The sequence below is a fragment of the Bombyx mandarina genome, chromosome 16 (genome assembly GCF_030267445.1).
Source record: "Bombyx mandarina strain Sakado chromosome 16, ASM3026744v2".
NCBI lineage: Eukaryota > Metazoa > Arthropoda > Insecta > Lepidoptera > Bombycidae > Bombyx > Bombyx mandarina.
Genome location: NC_143222.1, coordinates 11329442 through 11346458, shown reverse-complemented (window position 1 = coordinate 11346458; position 17017 = coordinate 11329442). Strand labels below are relative to the sequence as shown.

General features: G+C 39.5%; 1 protein-coding gene across 16 annotated transcripts in view; it reads left to right on the top strand.

Moving 5' to 3' along the window:
• The window catches only part of Cngl (Cyclic nucleotide-gated ion channel-like), a 205462-nt gene that overhangs the window by 183477 nt on the left and 4968 nt on the right, over positions 1–17017 (top strand). For 7 of the 16 annotated variants that reach the window (XM_089733641.1, XM_089733634.1, XM_089733626.1 and 4 more), the window contains 17 exons: positions 1160–1313; positions 2646–2807; positions 4021–4120; positions 5232–5370; positions 6260–6426; positions 6805–6884; positions 7543–7716; positions 8020–8130; positions 8211–10083; positions 10303–10402; positions 10599–10791; positions 11172–11554; positions 11843–12030; positions 12605–12734; positions 14291–14385; positions 16002–16120; positions 16862–16990. In XM_089733641.1, coding sequence (XP_089589767.1) covers positions 1160–1313; positions 2646–2807; positions 4021–4120; positions 5232–5370; positions 6260–6426; positions 6805–6884; positions 7543–7716; positions 8020–8130; positions 8211–10083; positions 10303–10402; positions 10599–10791; positions 11172–11554; positions 11843–12030; positions 12605–12734; positions 14291–14385; positions 16002–16120; positions 16862–16990 — 4297 coding nt within the window. The remainder of the gene's footprint in view (positions 1–1159; positions 1314–2645; positions 2808–4020; positions 4121–5231; positions 5371–6259; positions 6427–6804; positions 6885–7542; positions 7717–8019; positions 8131–8210; positions 10084–10302; positions 10403–10598; positions 10792–11171; positions 11555–11842; positions 12031–12604; positions 12735–14290; positions 14386–16001; positions 16121–16861; positions 16991–17017) is intronic. The other 9 variants (XM_089733642.1, XM_089733643.1, XM_089733629.1 and 6 more) reach the window with 6 other exon arrangements.

Genomic DNA, 17017 nt, shown 5'->3' with positions numbered 1-17017 from the left:
GCAAATTTGAGGGTAAAAAAAAATTGGAAAATTTCCTTAATGCCACATTAATTCGAAATATAAAAACGTTTTTTTTTTTCATTGTTCCACGCAACAAAACGACGATCAGCTTAAATTAATCATTTTTGTAACTATTGAGTTATATTATTTTTCTTTTTTCGAAAAAAAAAAAAAAAAAAAAAAAACTTAATACGAAAAATTCTAGAAAGTTTTCGAACAGCCTTCAGTTTTAACCGCCACTTTAAAGCCTCTTCACGTTTTTCACGTCACTTTTTTTAAGGTATTTTGCAACACTTGTACTGTTCGAAAACTTTGCACTTTATTTTTTTCCTATAGTAACATTCTTTTATACATGTTTTTTTTTTTTTCATTAAATTGGCACGCGGTTTATACTCATGCAGCTCTAGACTTTTGGCTTTCCTTGATCAAATTTCTATAGCTGACAGTATCTTCCTCGGTTTTCGTTTGTAGTAGACATAATTAAAATCGACTTTTACAGTATAACCTCGCATTTTCAATTATGATATTTACGACATTTCGAGTACATTACAGTTTTCGCTGACACGAGCGACAAGATTATTATTATTCGTCGAAATTTGAATAATTTTGCCTCTGTGACGCAAATTTATTTTATCGATAACAATTTTCGTGATTAAGGAAAATTACGTGTTTTTAATTGTGTCTCTGATTCATATAAATCTTGTTTCATTATCGTCACCAATCACTTGTCTTCTTCAATATAGTGCCTCATTTTTTATGTTCCCTTTGGGTATTTTTTCCTCTGGTCTCTCACTTTTATTGTCTGATAATCATTAAGATACTATCAGCCATTTGAATTTAGTTGATCCTCTTTATTTTTCCCTGATAGATACAATTTATCTATTGTTTTTATTAATACCCAACAATTATTCATTTTATATACACATCCTAGCTATTTCACTCCACTGATTTTAATAATAGCAATATTCTATTTATCATAAAGTTCTATATCGTATGTTCTATGCATCACAACCGCGAATGTTTCTTCTGACGATCATCATGTCTTTACTCAATGCCATTTTAGATTACAATCGTGTATTTTCATCAAAATTGTGCTCACCAGCGCTCGCGTCCGACAATCTTTTGGCGATCGGTTAATTAATAATTTTAAATTCGACAGGTACGTGTTCACAATAGTAAGCTATCTAATTGGGGTGTTTATATTCGCAACTATTGTCGGACAAGTGGGGAATGTCATCACTAATAGGAACGCGAACCGTCTCGAGTTCGAGAGGCTTCTGGACGGAGCCAAAACATACATGAGGCACCATAAGGTCAGTATTCTGAATAATTTGTATGCAACAGTATTCTGAATAATATGTACCCTGCCTATTTCTGCCGTGAAGCAGTAATGCGTTTCGGTTTGAAGGGTGGGGTAGCCGTTGTAACTATACTGAGAGTTTAGAACTTATATCTCAAGGTGGGTGGCGCATTTACGTTGTAAATGTATAGATGATAAGACATCATGTGACGCATCATATCTGCCCCTCCAATATCACGACCTATACTTGAGACCTTGATGTAACTATACTTGAGACCTTAGAACTTTTATCTCAAGATGGATAACGCATTTACGTTGTAGATGTCTATGGGCTCCAGTAACCACTTAACACCAGGTGGGCTGTGAGCTCGTCTACTCACTTCACCGAATGATGAAAAGAGTACCAGGGATCCTGTACTATTACTGATTGGTTATACATATTATGTTGCCCCAGTAAATAAACACAAAAGTCAAAAATTTGTTTCGGAAAATTAAATCGATTATAAAATCGATGAAACTTTAAATTACCAACGTTTGTATTCCAAGTTATAACTGCAGAGATTTAGTACTTTTTTAACTATACAATGGCTTGAAATAAATTTAAACGCTTTATCTATTCTTCTGTTTACGTTAACGCTTATCTTCCTTCGAGAGTACAACTTTATATCCTTCGCGTAGTTTTGCGATTCAAAAAAGGTAGCAAACATTCGCGAACTTTTTGAACTCGATTGATTTAAAAACTGCTACACTTTACCACTTATTTAAAAAAAAAAAAAAAACAGTGGTTTGTAGCCTTATAAGTAAAACTCTTTAGAAATACATTTTGCCTTATTTGAACGAACTTACCAAAGATTTCAGCTCGATTAGAAGCCAAAACACAGCTTCAAAAGTTAATAAAATTTTGATGCTATTTTTTTTTATAAAGTTGTTAGTTTTGATGAATTTATGGACGTCTACAAAAACCAACGGCTTTTAGCTGAAATCGCTTATAGAAAAAACCTCGAGCATACGTACGTACTGTTACAAGGATTTATTAGTAAGGCTTTTTAATAAAATAAATTTATTTACTTATTTCTAATAATTAAAATATTCGAAACTAACAATTGATATTATTCAAGCAAGTGTCACCGGGAATGCGGTTAGAAATGAATTGCGTGATCTATCGGCAACCTAACTATCCTGCATTATGCTATGCACCTTACATTTAATTTTTAGGTACATTAAGTATACTCGTATATAACAGTGCGCACTTAACCTAATTTTTAAAAGACACGAATTTTCTCAATAAATATATATATACGATACACCCGTAATTGTTGACGCACTGCACTTTTTTCCTTTACAGGTGCCGGGTGGTATGAAACGTCGTGTATTACGATGGTACGATTACTCGTGGTCCCGCGGCAGGATCCAAGGAGGTGGTGACATCAACACTGCGCTAGGGCTGCTACCCGATAAGCTGAAGACCGAACTTGCTCTGCATGTCAATTTAAGCGTACTTAAAAAGGTAAGATAGAGATAGCTAAGTTACGTTAGGCATTTGGCTTTTTTTTATTGCTTAGAAGGGTGGACGAGCTCACAGCCCACCTGGTGTTAAGTGGTTACTGGAGCTCATAGACATCTGCAACGTAAATGCGCCACACACCTTGAGATATAAGTTCTAAGGTCTCGGTATAGTTACAACGGCTGCCCCACCCTTCAAACCGAAACGCATTATTGCTTCACGGCAGAAATAAGCGGGGCGCTCGTACCTACCCGTGCGGACTCACAAGGGGTCCTACCACCAGTAAAAAAATACTAAAAATACCTCGAGTTTTCCGGGAAAGTAAATTAAATTTGGACGTGAAATGCGTAATGTTGGCTAGTATTGGTGGTGTTTTATTAGTACTTATGTTTTTTTCTTAATATCTTCGAAGACAGAGGAAGATACGGCTTACCTTATCCGCAACGCCGAGAACACAACTATTATGCTGTTTACCGCTCAAATCTCTTTTATAGCCTCTGTAGGCAGACGAGCATACAACCCAGCCAATGGTGAGTGGTTACCGTCGCCCATGGACTTCAGCAATGCCAAGAGCAGAGCCAAGCCGCTACCTACCCTTAAAACCTCATTTAAAACAGACATCTGCGACATTGACATTGACAAATGAAATTGCGTTCATAGTATACATTAAACACTTAATATTTAAGAGTTCAGAGGAATTAACCATTAAAGAACATAACTAAAATCCCGCCACGGGCATTAACATAGATAATACACTTAATATTGTTACGCTGGTAAGAGTAATGCCATCTATCGCCGAATAGTCGAACTAATATCGAAGAATCTAGAAGCATCTAGAACGCTCGAGAAGTACAACGCCATCTATTGTCAGATAGCGGAAACATACCATAATAGACTTTTGTGGAATATTCTCGGCGATTCTAGGGATTTCGTCTCGACTATAAAAGCGTTGGAGAGATAGCACGCAGTCTGTTAGTAATCGTATCTACTCGAACCGAAACAGCGAACGGGTCACCTGAAGCGAAGCGGAAGAAGCGAATTAAGAGTTTTAAAGTGTTTGTTGAGTGTTTTAAATCTTCTAAGTGTTGAATACAGTTTTTAATTTGTACTTTGGTGGAACTTTTTATTTATCCCGAATCCCAGCGCGTAACAATAATGAAGGTATTAAGACAAGAAATCTGAACGTTCGTTCCACTAGTCGTGTGTGTTGTTACAGGTCACCATCTTCCAAGAGTGCCAGCCGGAGTTCCTTCATGACCTCGTCTTGAAAATGAAGGCTTACATCTTCACACCTGGCGATTCCATTTGTCGTAAAGGTAATCGATATGAACAAGCAACTGCAAATAGGTTATCATGGGAGGTGAGGATACCAAAGTCTTGGCTAGTGTTTCGCGGCAGTACCGCAGTAATACCGGAGAGGCATGCTTTGGACTCTTCCCACCAGGACATGGATTAGGGGAGAAATCAAAAAATAAGCTGGGGTCTTGTATACTTATGGATGGAAATGTGGTTGTGGGGGGAGGCTTAGGTTCCATATACTGAGCACGTCAATCTACCGTATATTCCATGGGGAGTGCTCTGAGGGATTGTTCGAGATGATACCGACATCTCGTTTTTACCATCGCACCGCCCGCCACCCGAGTAGAGTTCATCCATACTACCTGAAGCCACTACGTTCATCCACAGTGCGTTTCCAGAGATCTTTTTTGCCACGTACCATCCGGCTATGGAATGAGCTCCCCTCCACGGTGTTTCCCGAGCGCTATGACATGTCCTTCTTCAAACGAGGCTTGTGGAGAGTATTAAACGGTAGGCAGCGGCTTGGCTCTGCCCTTGGCATTGCTGACGTCCATGAGCGACGGTAACCACTCACCATCAGGTGGGCCGTATGCTCGTCTGCCTATACGGCCATAAAAACAAAAAAACAAAAAAAAATATTAATATTACAAAGCTAAAGAGTTTGTTTGTTTGAACGCGCTAATCTCAGGAACTACTGGCCCGATTTGAAACATTCTTTCAGTGTTAGATAGCCCATTTATTGAGGAAGGCTATAGGCTATATAACATTACGCTAACACCAATACGAGCGGAGCACGAAGAAAGAATGTTTCAAAATCGTTTTTTTTTCTTCTGAGAGCTTCCGCTGCGTGCTCTGCAGAAGCGGTTAAAGTTTCGCTAAAATAATGTATGAGAGAATTGTTCCCCTTTAAAATATCTAAAAAAAAAAAGTCCGCGACAGCATATGTCTATATGTTAAGGTTGGCTCATTATAACGTTTTTTATGCTAACCAAATTTGTTCTAAAATAAAGCATTATTTGTGAACTATTCCACGCGAACGAAGTCGCGGGCAAAAGCTAGTTTTACTATAAAGAGGAGCGTAAAAGAAAACGTGAAGTATGTCAGCAATTATTTACCGTCGTATTTCAGGGGAAGTAGCTAGAGAAATGTTTATAATAGCCGATGGAATCTTGGAGGTGATATCGGAAACCGGACGAGTACTAACCACCATGAAGGCTGGAGACTTCTTCGGCGAAATCGGGATATTGAACTTAGACGGATTGAACAAGTTAGTATTCGAATTCCTGTTCTAATTGATGTTCATGCTTAGAAGTGACAGTCACTCACTTCAATTTCCATTGCGGGTTTTTTTTTTTATATTACTTGCTCGTAAACCTTAGTGACGTTAGAAATACCGCCAAACTGGTGTCTACAACCACGGACTCTTCTCAACTCACCTTTAAAGATCCATCTCTTAGTAGTGAACAAACATCCTGATGGTAGAAGCTCACAAAGTATGGGCTTTTTAAATCGTCGTGTAAAACAACGAAATAGAATCGTACTTCATACCTTACTATTGAGTATTGGAGCTTTTTTATTGCTATTGTGGATGGACGAGTACACGGTCCATTTGTGGTTGCCGGAGCCCATAGACATCAACAACGTAAACGCGGCCACCCATCTTGATAATTGAGAGTCTCAGTTTATATGACAATAGCTGTCCCATACTTCAAACCGAAACGCATTACTGCTTCACGGCAGGGCGGTGGTACCTACCCGCGCGTACTCACAATACGAGCTCGATGAGTGTGTTTTTATATATCGATAGGTGAAAAGCTATTTCGCTTAAGCCGAATAGAATTTCACCCTTCGATATGATCGTAGATTTAAACTCCCATCGATTCTATCGAACCACAGTGCAATTGAAATATTATTATTTTAATTAAATCGGGTATTATTGTCCTTATTGTCTTTCTTTTGTTTTTAATTTTTTATTATTATTAATAGTATTATTAAATCTCTATTGATATATTAATGTAATGCATGCTGTGATTGCCTCTAATTAGAGTTGCAGTTATCAATTGCTCTATACATGTCAACGTTATTTTATGTCTTACTGTAAACCCTGTCGGTAATCCTTAAATAAATAAATCATTTTTAAACAACATCAACTTCAGACGGACGGCAGATGTCCGCTCCGTTGGTTATTCGGAGCTGTTCTCGCTGTCGCGTGAGGACGTGCTCGCTGCGATGAAGGACTATCCTGAGGCGCAGGAGATCCTCCAGACCCTGGGCCGGAAAAGACTGCAGGAAGCCAAGAACATGTCAAGACAGAAAGTCAAGGGTATTAAATTTTAATAGTGTTTATATATTAGAAGTTAATCTATGTTTTTGCTTTTTTCCAGTATACTTGTATCCAAGCTCCCATAAATCGTTTACATGTAGACATATAAAGAGAAAATACCATTGATTTTGTAATTTGGAAATCTATATATTACTAGCCGTACTCGCCCGCTTCGCTGGGCATTTAAAATTAACATTATTATTTATTGTCATTATTCCAACACACATATAAATATTAGTCTATTCATTAAGTACATGTATTTTCTACATGAATAGGCACCAAGTTTCAAGTCAATCGGATGCACGGTTCGTTTTTCGATGGCTTTGTGGGTGTTTTGAAAAAAATATCCGTAAAAGTACAGCCTGAGAAATCTTTCAGGAGAAACCAGTCCGGATAAAAATGCTGGTGACGACAGCGGTCCCAAGAGAATAGTCCACAAACTGAGGAGTGATGTCAAGGTAAGCATTTGATAGGGGGATAGCTTAAAAAAAAATACGATTTCCTAAATTATGCTCAGTGGTGTGCAATTGGAGAAGCCTATGTCCTGCAGTGGACTACTGATGATGCTTACCGTAGCTAACGATGTTTTTTTTTATTGCTTAGATGGGTGGACGAGCTCACAGCCCACCTGGTATTAAGTGGTTACTGGAGCCCATAGACATCTACAACATAAATGCGCCACCTCGATATATAAGTTCTAAGGTCTCAAGTATAGTTACAGCGGCTGCCTCACCCTTCAAACCGAAACGCGTTACTGCTTCACGGCAGAAATAGGAAGGGCGGTGGTACCTATCCGTGCGGACTCACAAGAGGTCTTACCACCAGTAAGTTAACTTAACGGGACTTGAAGAGTTCTTATAGGTAAGACGTTGCGACGCCGACGCACGCACCCCGGGAATCTGTAGTCTTCATATGGTGCATTGAAAACGTTCCCGAGAACTACTACTAGTGTTCATTAGCACAATAAATCGTTTTTAAAGACTTGCTTTCACTTCTTCTTGCATAGCACACGATTAAGACCACAGATGCCCGTGATTCGGCCTAAGCAAGAGTCACCTAAAGAACACTTCAAGTTCCTTTAAGTAACATTTAACATGAATGCTTTGATATGTCCAGGGTATCCGTAACGCTATACGCAGCAGATCGCGCGGGGGGCGCCGCTCGGCAGACGAGGAGCGCGCGGGGCGGGGGGGCGGTGCAGCCAACGGGGGAGGGGGCGGCGAAGGGAAGGTGCTGCGACGAATGAACCGAGTTGAAAGTGATGACTCACAGGCCCACGGACCTCACGAGGTAGGTTTTTTTTATTGCCCTTGTAGGCAGACAAGCATACGGCCCATCTGATGGTGAGTGGTTACCGTCGCCCATGGACCTCAGCAATGCTAAAGGTAGCGCCAAACCACCGCCTTCCGTTAAGTGCTCTCCACAAGCCTCGTTTAAAGAGGGATAGGAAGGTTTTCGTAGGGCTTAGCCAATTACCATTGACTTGTTTGAAAATAATATTACGCTTCAACCACAATCGCAATGTCGCTTGATATCATCGAAATCTAAAACGGTTTTGTTGTAACTACATAATTTTTAAATTAAATTCCACAGGATAACAATGGGGAAACAACATCAGGCAGCAAAGATGGTGAGAAATGCGTTTCCCCCATAGGTGCAGGACTACCATTATTATCAAGATTAAAACTTCTAAAGGAAAAACAGGTAAAGAACATAATTATAACAGAATAATTTAACATCACATATAACTACCGCAAAACAGCAAGTGCATAGTATTGAACTAGTCTATTTTACAGGATAGAGAAGAAAAAGTAGCAAAACAAAGGCATTCAACTTCATCAGTTGTATCGTTAAATATACAAACCCAGCCGATCCCATCCACCAGTGCAGCTCCTGATGAACCTGAAGTAATCGGAGCTGGTTTACCACTTATTCAAAGGCTGATGCTCCTCAAAGCGAAAGAAGAACGCGAAAAAAACCAACTAACCCCAACGACTAGTAACCAACCTTCTAGCTCCGACACAATAAGCCCCACCTCTATCAAAAGTCCGTTGAGTCCAACAGTTAAAACTTTAAGTCCCATTAGAAAAGGCTCTGAGTCCAGTTCCCCGGGAAAACTTCAAAGTCCAACCACCAGGACTTCCAGAAAAAATTCCTCCGGCTCCAGTGACGGGACTTCTAGACCGAAAGTTAGCTTCAGAGACAAAATTCTGCAAGTCCAGAGTGACGGTACAGCTGTTTGCCAGCCCCTAAATAAAGATGCTAGCGAAAAACCGTCAGCAGTCGTTGAGCCCACACCTAAAACAGAAAGCAATTTGATTTCAATTCCACATTCTGTAGTGAGTAAGATAAAATCGCCAGCGAAAGTTGTTGGAACTACTTTCAGGGATAAACTAAAGCTTCTGCAAAGTGGTGGTAAAGATTCAGATACGACTGCAGAAAAGAAAGCTTCATCTTTTGAGAAAAATCCAATAGAAATACCTCCCATACAAATTACGGACAATAAAGAAGAGATCAAAAATAAAAAGCCGTGGTCGAAACTAAAAAAGGCCGCGATTTTAGGTGAATCAAAAAGCCAAAGTAAATCTAGCTTAGAAGAAAAGAAAGATGATGTAACTAATGAAACGCCCGAAGTAATCGTAGAGTCCTGTGTAAAAATATGTGTTCCCGTTGTAACAACTGCGGAACTGGTGAAGATAGACAATAATAATGTTCAAGTTATAAGTGATAGTGATAAGTCGGAAAACCCTAAGGTATGCTTAACGGGCCCTATAGAAACCGTCCAGGAGAAAAGCCTAGATTTGATGACATTATCGCCGAAAAGAAACGTAGCGAAAACTACTGAAACTAAAAATCTCGGCACCCTTTTACCCAAAGTTAAAAAGTATAGATCTATCGATGATCTCTCGCCAGAATACGGAGGATTGCCGTTCGTTAAGAAACTCAAGATTTTGAACGAAAGACAGAAATTAGCTGAATTGGAAAAGGTGGTTAAATTTCGAAGTTCAAGCTTAGATTGCACTAGTTCTTCGGAGGATCTACTTTGCGACACATTAACTAGAAGTCATTCAGAAAGCAGCACAATGGACAAAAGGAAATATAAGCGAAAATCTACTGACTCAATCGGAAGTCATGAATCCAATGAAACCCTAGAAAGACGAACATTGAAATCTATATTAAAGAAGTTATCAGAAGACGTGACCCCAGCCGAGAGTCCTGAACGTAGTAATGAATTAAGGAAATTAATTCGAGCACCAACTCTCGAAGGATACGCAGCGAGACACTCAAAATTCGCCAAAAGTGTGACCTTTCATAGGCACACATTACCTTCACCTCCGGCTAGTGCTCCCGCTGACACTAAATGTGCCGTTTTTCAAATCCCAGACGTTCCCATTCAAGTTCCACAAATATCGCCTCCGTTGACGGAAGCTGAAGTGGTCGAACCTGATCCGTGTAATCAAATCACAAGACCGATAGAAGATACGATAGTCACCAAAGAGACGGGCCTGAATTTCAGAACGGAATATCATCTGCAACAGAATATGGATCCGATGTACGATTTCAAACACTTGAGGCCCGAAGATATTAAAGTGCCCAAAGAGAAGCCTAAACTTACCATAATATCGGCTGTTGCAAATCAAAGAAAATTACTCAGAGGTAATTTTGCTTAGGAATCTTTTTTTCGTGTGAGATTTGTAAAAAGTTAATTAAATTACATAGAACGCTTAGACAATTTATTAGACTATAATAATAGATTATTTCATCGCACGGTATAGATTTGGTTTAATAATATAATTTTTATTTATTGTATTGAAATTACGAGTACACAAGTTGCCCTTAGGTGACGACAATTACATTAGCTTTATCCCTGTGCAGGCTCCATCGAAGAACAAGAGTATTTTGGGGAAGTTCTCTTGGGAATCAAACAAGTTATACAAGGACATCTACAAGACGTCCAGCTAAAATTTCAAGAAAGGTAATTAATTTTACTTTTAATTGATTTGTGAACGTAATTGTATTTTCAAATGATATTGCCAAGACACATTAGGTATCCATGGTCTTTTTAAATTAATTACACTATCATGTGTGGTCTTCAGAAGTCCCATCATTTCGCAATTACGTCTGTCCTTAAGAATTACAGTTCATTTGATTTACGTTTGCCGCTACTGTAGATTTACAAGTTTAGAAAATGAGGTTCGCAAGCGCGACGAGATCATCAGCCAACTGCAGAAGAGGATTCAGGAACTCGAACGGCTCGGGCTCGCGTCCAGCGCGGGAGCAGTGCCTCTGGAACTACCTGTCGCCGTCACCATGAAGAACAGCTCCGGAAGTGAAGAAGAAGAAGACCTTGAAGAAGGATTTATGGTGATCAATACAACATTTAATATTTTCGATATATTTAAATAACTTGAACAATAGGATGACTAATTATTTTAACAAATTTGTCTCTCTAAAATGTTAATGTCAGTATTGATAACTTAAAAAGTTTCACTGCTATCACTCACGTATTCCTTTAGCCCATAGACATCTACAACGTAAATGCGTCACCCACCTTGAGATATCAGCTCTAAGGTCTCAAGCATAGTTATAACGGCTGCCCCGACCTTCAAACCGAAACGCATTACTGCTTCACGGCAGAAATAGGCGGGGTGGTGGTACCTATCCGTGCGGACTCACAAGAGGTCCTACCACCAGTATATAACAATAATAATAATATTTTGGCTAATCAATTTTTGTTCTCATAGAGAGGTGATTCTTTAGACACGGTATTCGCCTCGTCTCCACCAACAGCCAGCGCTGAAGACGACTGTGTAGCGAGACCGGAACAGTCCCACGAGGAGATCCCAGAGAGCATTAGCGACGAGAAATTATCAGAAATGACTGAAGGCATCGAATTAGAAAAGCTTTCGTACTCAGAGCTGCAGAGCTTGGCTGAGTCTTTGACGAAAGGCGACAAAAGCTCTTCGAGTAAGGAGGAGTGGTCTATTAGCAAGTCGAAGAGGATGGACTTAAACCTAGACGGGAAGGCGGGAACTTATTCGAGGAAGCGGGCTGCTAAGTTGAGACAGAGAAAGTCTTGGGAAGATCAGAGCGATCAGGAGAGTGTTGAAATGCATGATCTCACGAGGTATGTTGAAATGGGTTTTTTTTATTGCTTATATTGGTGGACGAGTTCACAGCCCACCTGGTGCTAAGTGATTACTGGAGCCCATAAACATCTACAACTTAAATGTGCCACCCACCTTGAGATATAGGTTCTAAAGTCTCAGTATAGGTACAACGGTTGTACCACCTTTCAGACCGAAACGCACCTACCCGTGCGAACTCACAAGAGGTCCTACCAACAGTAAAAAGTATATCAAGACAGACAAGACAAACTGCTGTCGACCAAATTACATGCTGATTACATTTCCAGGCCATTATCCCCGCACACAATGTCCGAAGACCGCTCCTTGCTGAGTCCAGAACAGTCCAGCCTCCGCAGCAGCAGGAGAACTACTCCCTTCCACTTCTTCGGCTCGCATCTCGACAACACCAAATCAAAAATCAAAAAGACCTTGTCTGTTGACACCGGAATGCATCACACGGGCAGGAATGATAGAAGTGAGAATTTATACTAAACCATAAGTAAATAATATGTGTTTAATTTCAGGCTACTATTTAGACAAATTAAGTACAATTTACAATATAGAAATAATTATGTAATTTGCTTATTTATCACTTTTTATTTGTGCCATATTCAATGATACATATTATTTTTGATTCGGCGTGTTATATACAAAGAGACATACCACCATCCTGCCTATTTCTTCCGCGATACAACTAAATGCTGTACCTTGTAGGATAAACGTACAACAATTAAGCTGGCATACCTATCCCCTCGAGGTTACCAGATAGATAGAAAAACAAAAGTAGAATAAAAAAGTCACTCCAATGTCAGCAATTTAAAAGTCTAAGAGCGTCTGCTCTACGAAAAAATGTTAACCCACTTCAAGATAAAGAAAAAGTTCATGTGGTCCCATTTAAATTTTATCAAGATCTGACCAATGGTTTTTGACACATCCTTACTGATGCATATTAATTAATTGAATTCGTCTACATTGACGATGTGCCGGTTTTTTGCGTTGTTAAAGTCGGTTTTCTTTTTTGTGTAATTTGTTTTTATATTATTTCATAGAACAATCTGGTAAACGCGAACATCGGAAGTTCAGTCTCGGTTCGTTCTTTGGACAACAGCGTCGACCCGTCGCCAGGACTCACGACGACGTGGTGCTGGACATGGGCAGTGACCTCAGCTGGACAGATTCGTATGTCTTAAATTTGTTATGCATCAAATCAAATCAATTAAAAAAAATATTATTCAACATAAATGAATACACATACTTGTTGAACGTCAAAAATAACTACCGCCATTCACAAGAACTAGTCTCCGTCCTGAGAAGAACTGGCAAGAAACTCAGCGGGCATGTCTTTTTTTTTAATATTAAAATTTTTTTAAGTATTCATTTTACAATAAGTATTATAACGTAACAATCATTGCAATATTGAAACGCCCGGAGCGAGCAACTCATCGTAGCGTTCTATATAGCTCCCACTGTACTGTTTCGCCAATATGGCCAAATCTGACAGAGTAGTGTTTGTCGTATTCGTCCTAACCCCGCAGAGCAGCAAAGAAGCGCTTCGATTATTTAAGCGCTATCGAACAACCATATCGACGCGTGCGACTCGACGAACCTTATTTAATTTTATGATTGTGATTTTAAATTACTGTAATACCACTTTTACTGGTGGTAGGACCTCTTGTGAGTCCGCGCGAGTAGGCACCACCACCCTGCCTATTTTTGCCGCGAAGCAATAATGCGTTTCGGTTTGAAAGGTGGAGCAGCCGTTGTAACTATACTGAGACCTTAGAACTTACATCTCGAGGTGGGTGGCGCATTTTGCGTCGTAGATGTCTATGGGCTCCAGTAACCACTTAACACAGGTGGGCTATGAGCTCGTCCATCCATCTAAGCAATAAAAAAATAAAAATAAAAACCTAATTAAAAGACTCTCCCTTAACACATTTATCCTGATAAACATACCTTAAACAAAAATCTCAACATTATCAAAAGTAACAATACACACCAGTAACATGATAACAACATTTGAACATTCACCTTGCCCAATTAAACATAATGACACAAGTACGATTGAATCAAGACGCATTGACTGTCTATATTTTTGTGTATGTCCACAAATACAATATACAATACAGTAACCAACTAGAAACTCTAGAAAATTTATTGCAACTTGCTCCTAAGAATGAAATTGTTTGAAGGCGACTTGGCCTAAAGAATAAGAAGCCCGGCGTCGAAAAATGAAGCGACCATGGCTGTGTTCAAATCTCGCTGGCGCCTCCCTATTTTTGTAATAAAATAACGATTGAGTTCCACGGTGAAACGATGAAGCAATAACATCCGTACACTATAAGTTTTCCTTCGTTTATTGTGTGATATAATATGACTTATTATTTCAGACTTGAGCTAAATTAATGGGCTATCTATGGACTTCGTTGTGAAATCCCATTTGAAAAATATACTCTCAAATCTATTAAAGCTAATTTTAAATAAATGAAAGTAAACAAACATATTTTTTCTTATTGCCCTTGTAGGCAGACGAGCATACGGCCCAACTAATGGTGAGTGGTTACCGTCGCCCATGGACTTCGGCAATGCCAGGGGCAGAGCCAAGCCGCTGCCTACCGCAAAATGCCTCGCACATCAAACATCCAATAAAATTATACCCACACATACAAATACACAATAAAACTAAACAATAAACACCTTCCGCTGTCCAAATAGACACCTCATTCATATTTTAGATTATCAACATCTTCCAGTAGTGACTCCGAGTCTCCGCCGCGGACGCCCGCCTTCGAGGAATTCGCGAGTCGGTCCCGACACGCCCCAGTCAGCAGTATGTATACTTCGCTTTACCACAGCGATAGGGGAACCGGGGTGAATTACCACAAATGGGGTAAAATGAAATTTTGGGGGGTAAAAATGAAACTTTTGTGAGTAAAAAGTGTATGAGGCCTATAAAATCAAAACATCTAAATCCAATCTGTCAAATATTCAAGTAAACTACAAAAATCGGCCCTAAACACGTCTTTACGGATTCTCCTGATCCATCGAAGTACTGCTCTTGCTAGGGCCAGTGTTAGCAACACTCCCGGTTTGAGAAGCTGAAATAACTTTGTTCGGATAGTTACGATATTCTTTATTTTAAAGCAGATTTATAAATAATGAGAATATTACTAATAATCTGAATTAAATGATAAAACTTCGTTTATTAGTACTTAGTACAGAGTAAAAAAATTTTTTTTGAACTGAATTTGTTAGAGATTTAGCTGCATTTGTTATAACATGAAAACACTAAAGCGTGTCCAACTAACTGAACAAGATAGCGCCATTGTTAATCCATTTTACGACATTAAGGCTAGCTGCCTTTGATTTTATGGGCCTCATATATTGAAGTGAAACTTCTTTAGAATCGTTATGATTTCAAATTCGATGACACGAAATGAAATGAAAGGAAATTTTTTTTTTTTTTAATTATCATGGGGGATGTAATATGAAAGATGCTAAAACGAACCGATTTCTTTTTTTTTTTTTTGTTCTTCAACTTACACATAAATATTTTGGGGTAATAATTAAAAAAGGTTCCCCGACCGCTGCTTTACCACTTGTTCTCGCAGTCATAGAGCTCGCGGTCTACCGGACGTGGTCACCGTATCATGTACATCATAAAACGAATGCCACTTCCAACCATCTTTCCAGTAATCAGTAACACGCAATGCAAAACGCAAAGTCCAAAATCCATCTGTTAATCCAAATATACCAAACGATCCTTAATCAGGATTAGTCTGGGAACGCTTTTTGGTGGTCGTTGGAGGTGGAACCAAAAAATTTGTGTTTAGAACAAAAAAAAAACATTACGATTGCCTTTTAACGTGATATTTATAAGCAAGATCTGATATGATTTACTTAATGATCCAAGTTGATCCCCATAGTTGTAAATTTAAAACAATTTAAAGTCATGACGCACTATGTACGCTTTTCATGACTCCGCTCAAAAAGCAAATCGTTCGAAACTTGCTCACTCACTCCGCATTGTATTCCGAATTGCTCAGTCATAACTAACATAAGCACTAAAAATTTGTAAATTTTTTATTTATTTTTCCTACCTATGCTGATAGCCATGAGAGGCTATTTCAGCTTCACCCTAACGTGTGTAGGTGAGCTCACGGGGCTCAAACCGGAGTGTTGCTAACACTGACCCTATCAAGAGCCGTGCTTCGCAGAATCTACCACCGGATCGGAAACGCGACCCACTGAGAAGATCCGGCGAGAAACTCAGTGGGCTGTGTCTATGGGTTAATTCGCTCGTCGAGCCCTTCGTCGCAAGCGACCGGTTCGACGAAATGCCGCTTGGTCATAGTTCAATACATAATGGAACACAGCAATACCGCGCACATTTGAGTAATCACAGCCCACTTTTCTTGTATTTGAATCTTAAACTGATTTCGCAAGGGTTGTCAGGGAGTGGCGGAGACTGGGAGGTGATGATGCTGGCCGACGAACTAGAGAAGAGAGAACGAGAAGAAGCCAGAAGACACCAGTACGAGACCACACTGCGGGAGCTTGAAGAGGTCATTAAATTGAAATTAAGACCAAAGCAAATGTTTTTAGTGTTTTCCTTTGTCGTATCACTCTTGTCAGAGCGGTCGTAGTTGTCATTCTGTATCATTGCTGTGGGCAGATGTTATGCACCTCACGAGCACTCGCCACTTCTCCCGGCTTATGGAGACTGTACCTAGCGATATATTTGAGTTAAAAAAAAACCAATGAGACACGAGCTACTTAAGCTTTACTGGTGGTAGGAACTCTTGTGAGTCCGCGCGGGTAGGTACCACCACCCTGTCTATTTCTGCCGTGAAGCAGTAATGCGTTTCGGTTTGAAGGGTAGCGCAGCCGTAGTAACTATACTTGAGGCCTTAGAACTTATATCACAAGGTGGGTGACGCATTTACGTTGTTGATGTCTATGGGCTCCAGTAACCACTTAACACCAGGTGGGTTGTGAGCTCGTCTACCCATCTAAGCAATAAAAAAAAGGTACATTTTTTCTCCACAAGAATCTTATTCAATCGACTTTAATGTCTAAGCAAAATATACCATAATTATTCCTCATCTTTTTAAAACCACTACTTTAACCTTGCTTAGACCATAGTTAGTCTGACAGAAAGGCAATATCAGTATTTTATAGGGAGATACAGATAATTCCTATGAAATCCAAAAATCAATATTCAATTGGTCAGAGAATTAGATTCTTTTAATATTTTGGATTAACGCCAAAAAAATTTTTATACGCCTCTTTATCTCTAAAACCAGGAATCAGACACACCTCTGCGTGATGAAAGCCCAGAGCGGTCACCGGCCTCTGTACCACTGCTCCCGCAATCATCTTACTTGCAAAGAACTCCTACGAGACAGTACAGAGTCGCTTCATTGGTTGAACCGGTAAGTAGTTATCTAAGGTGGAAGAGC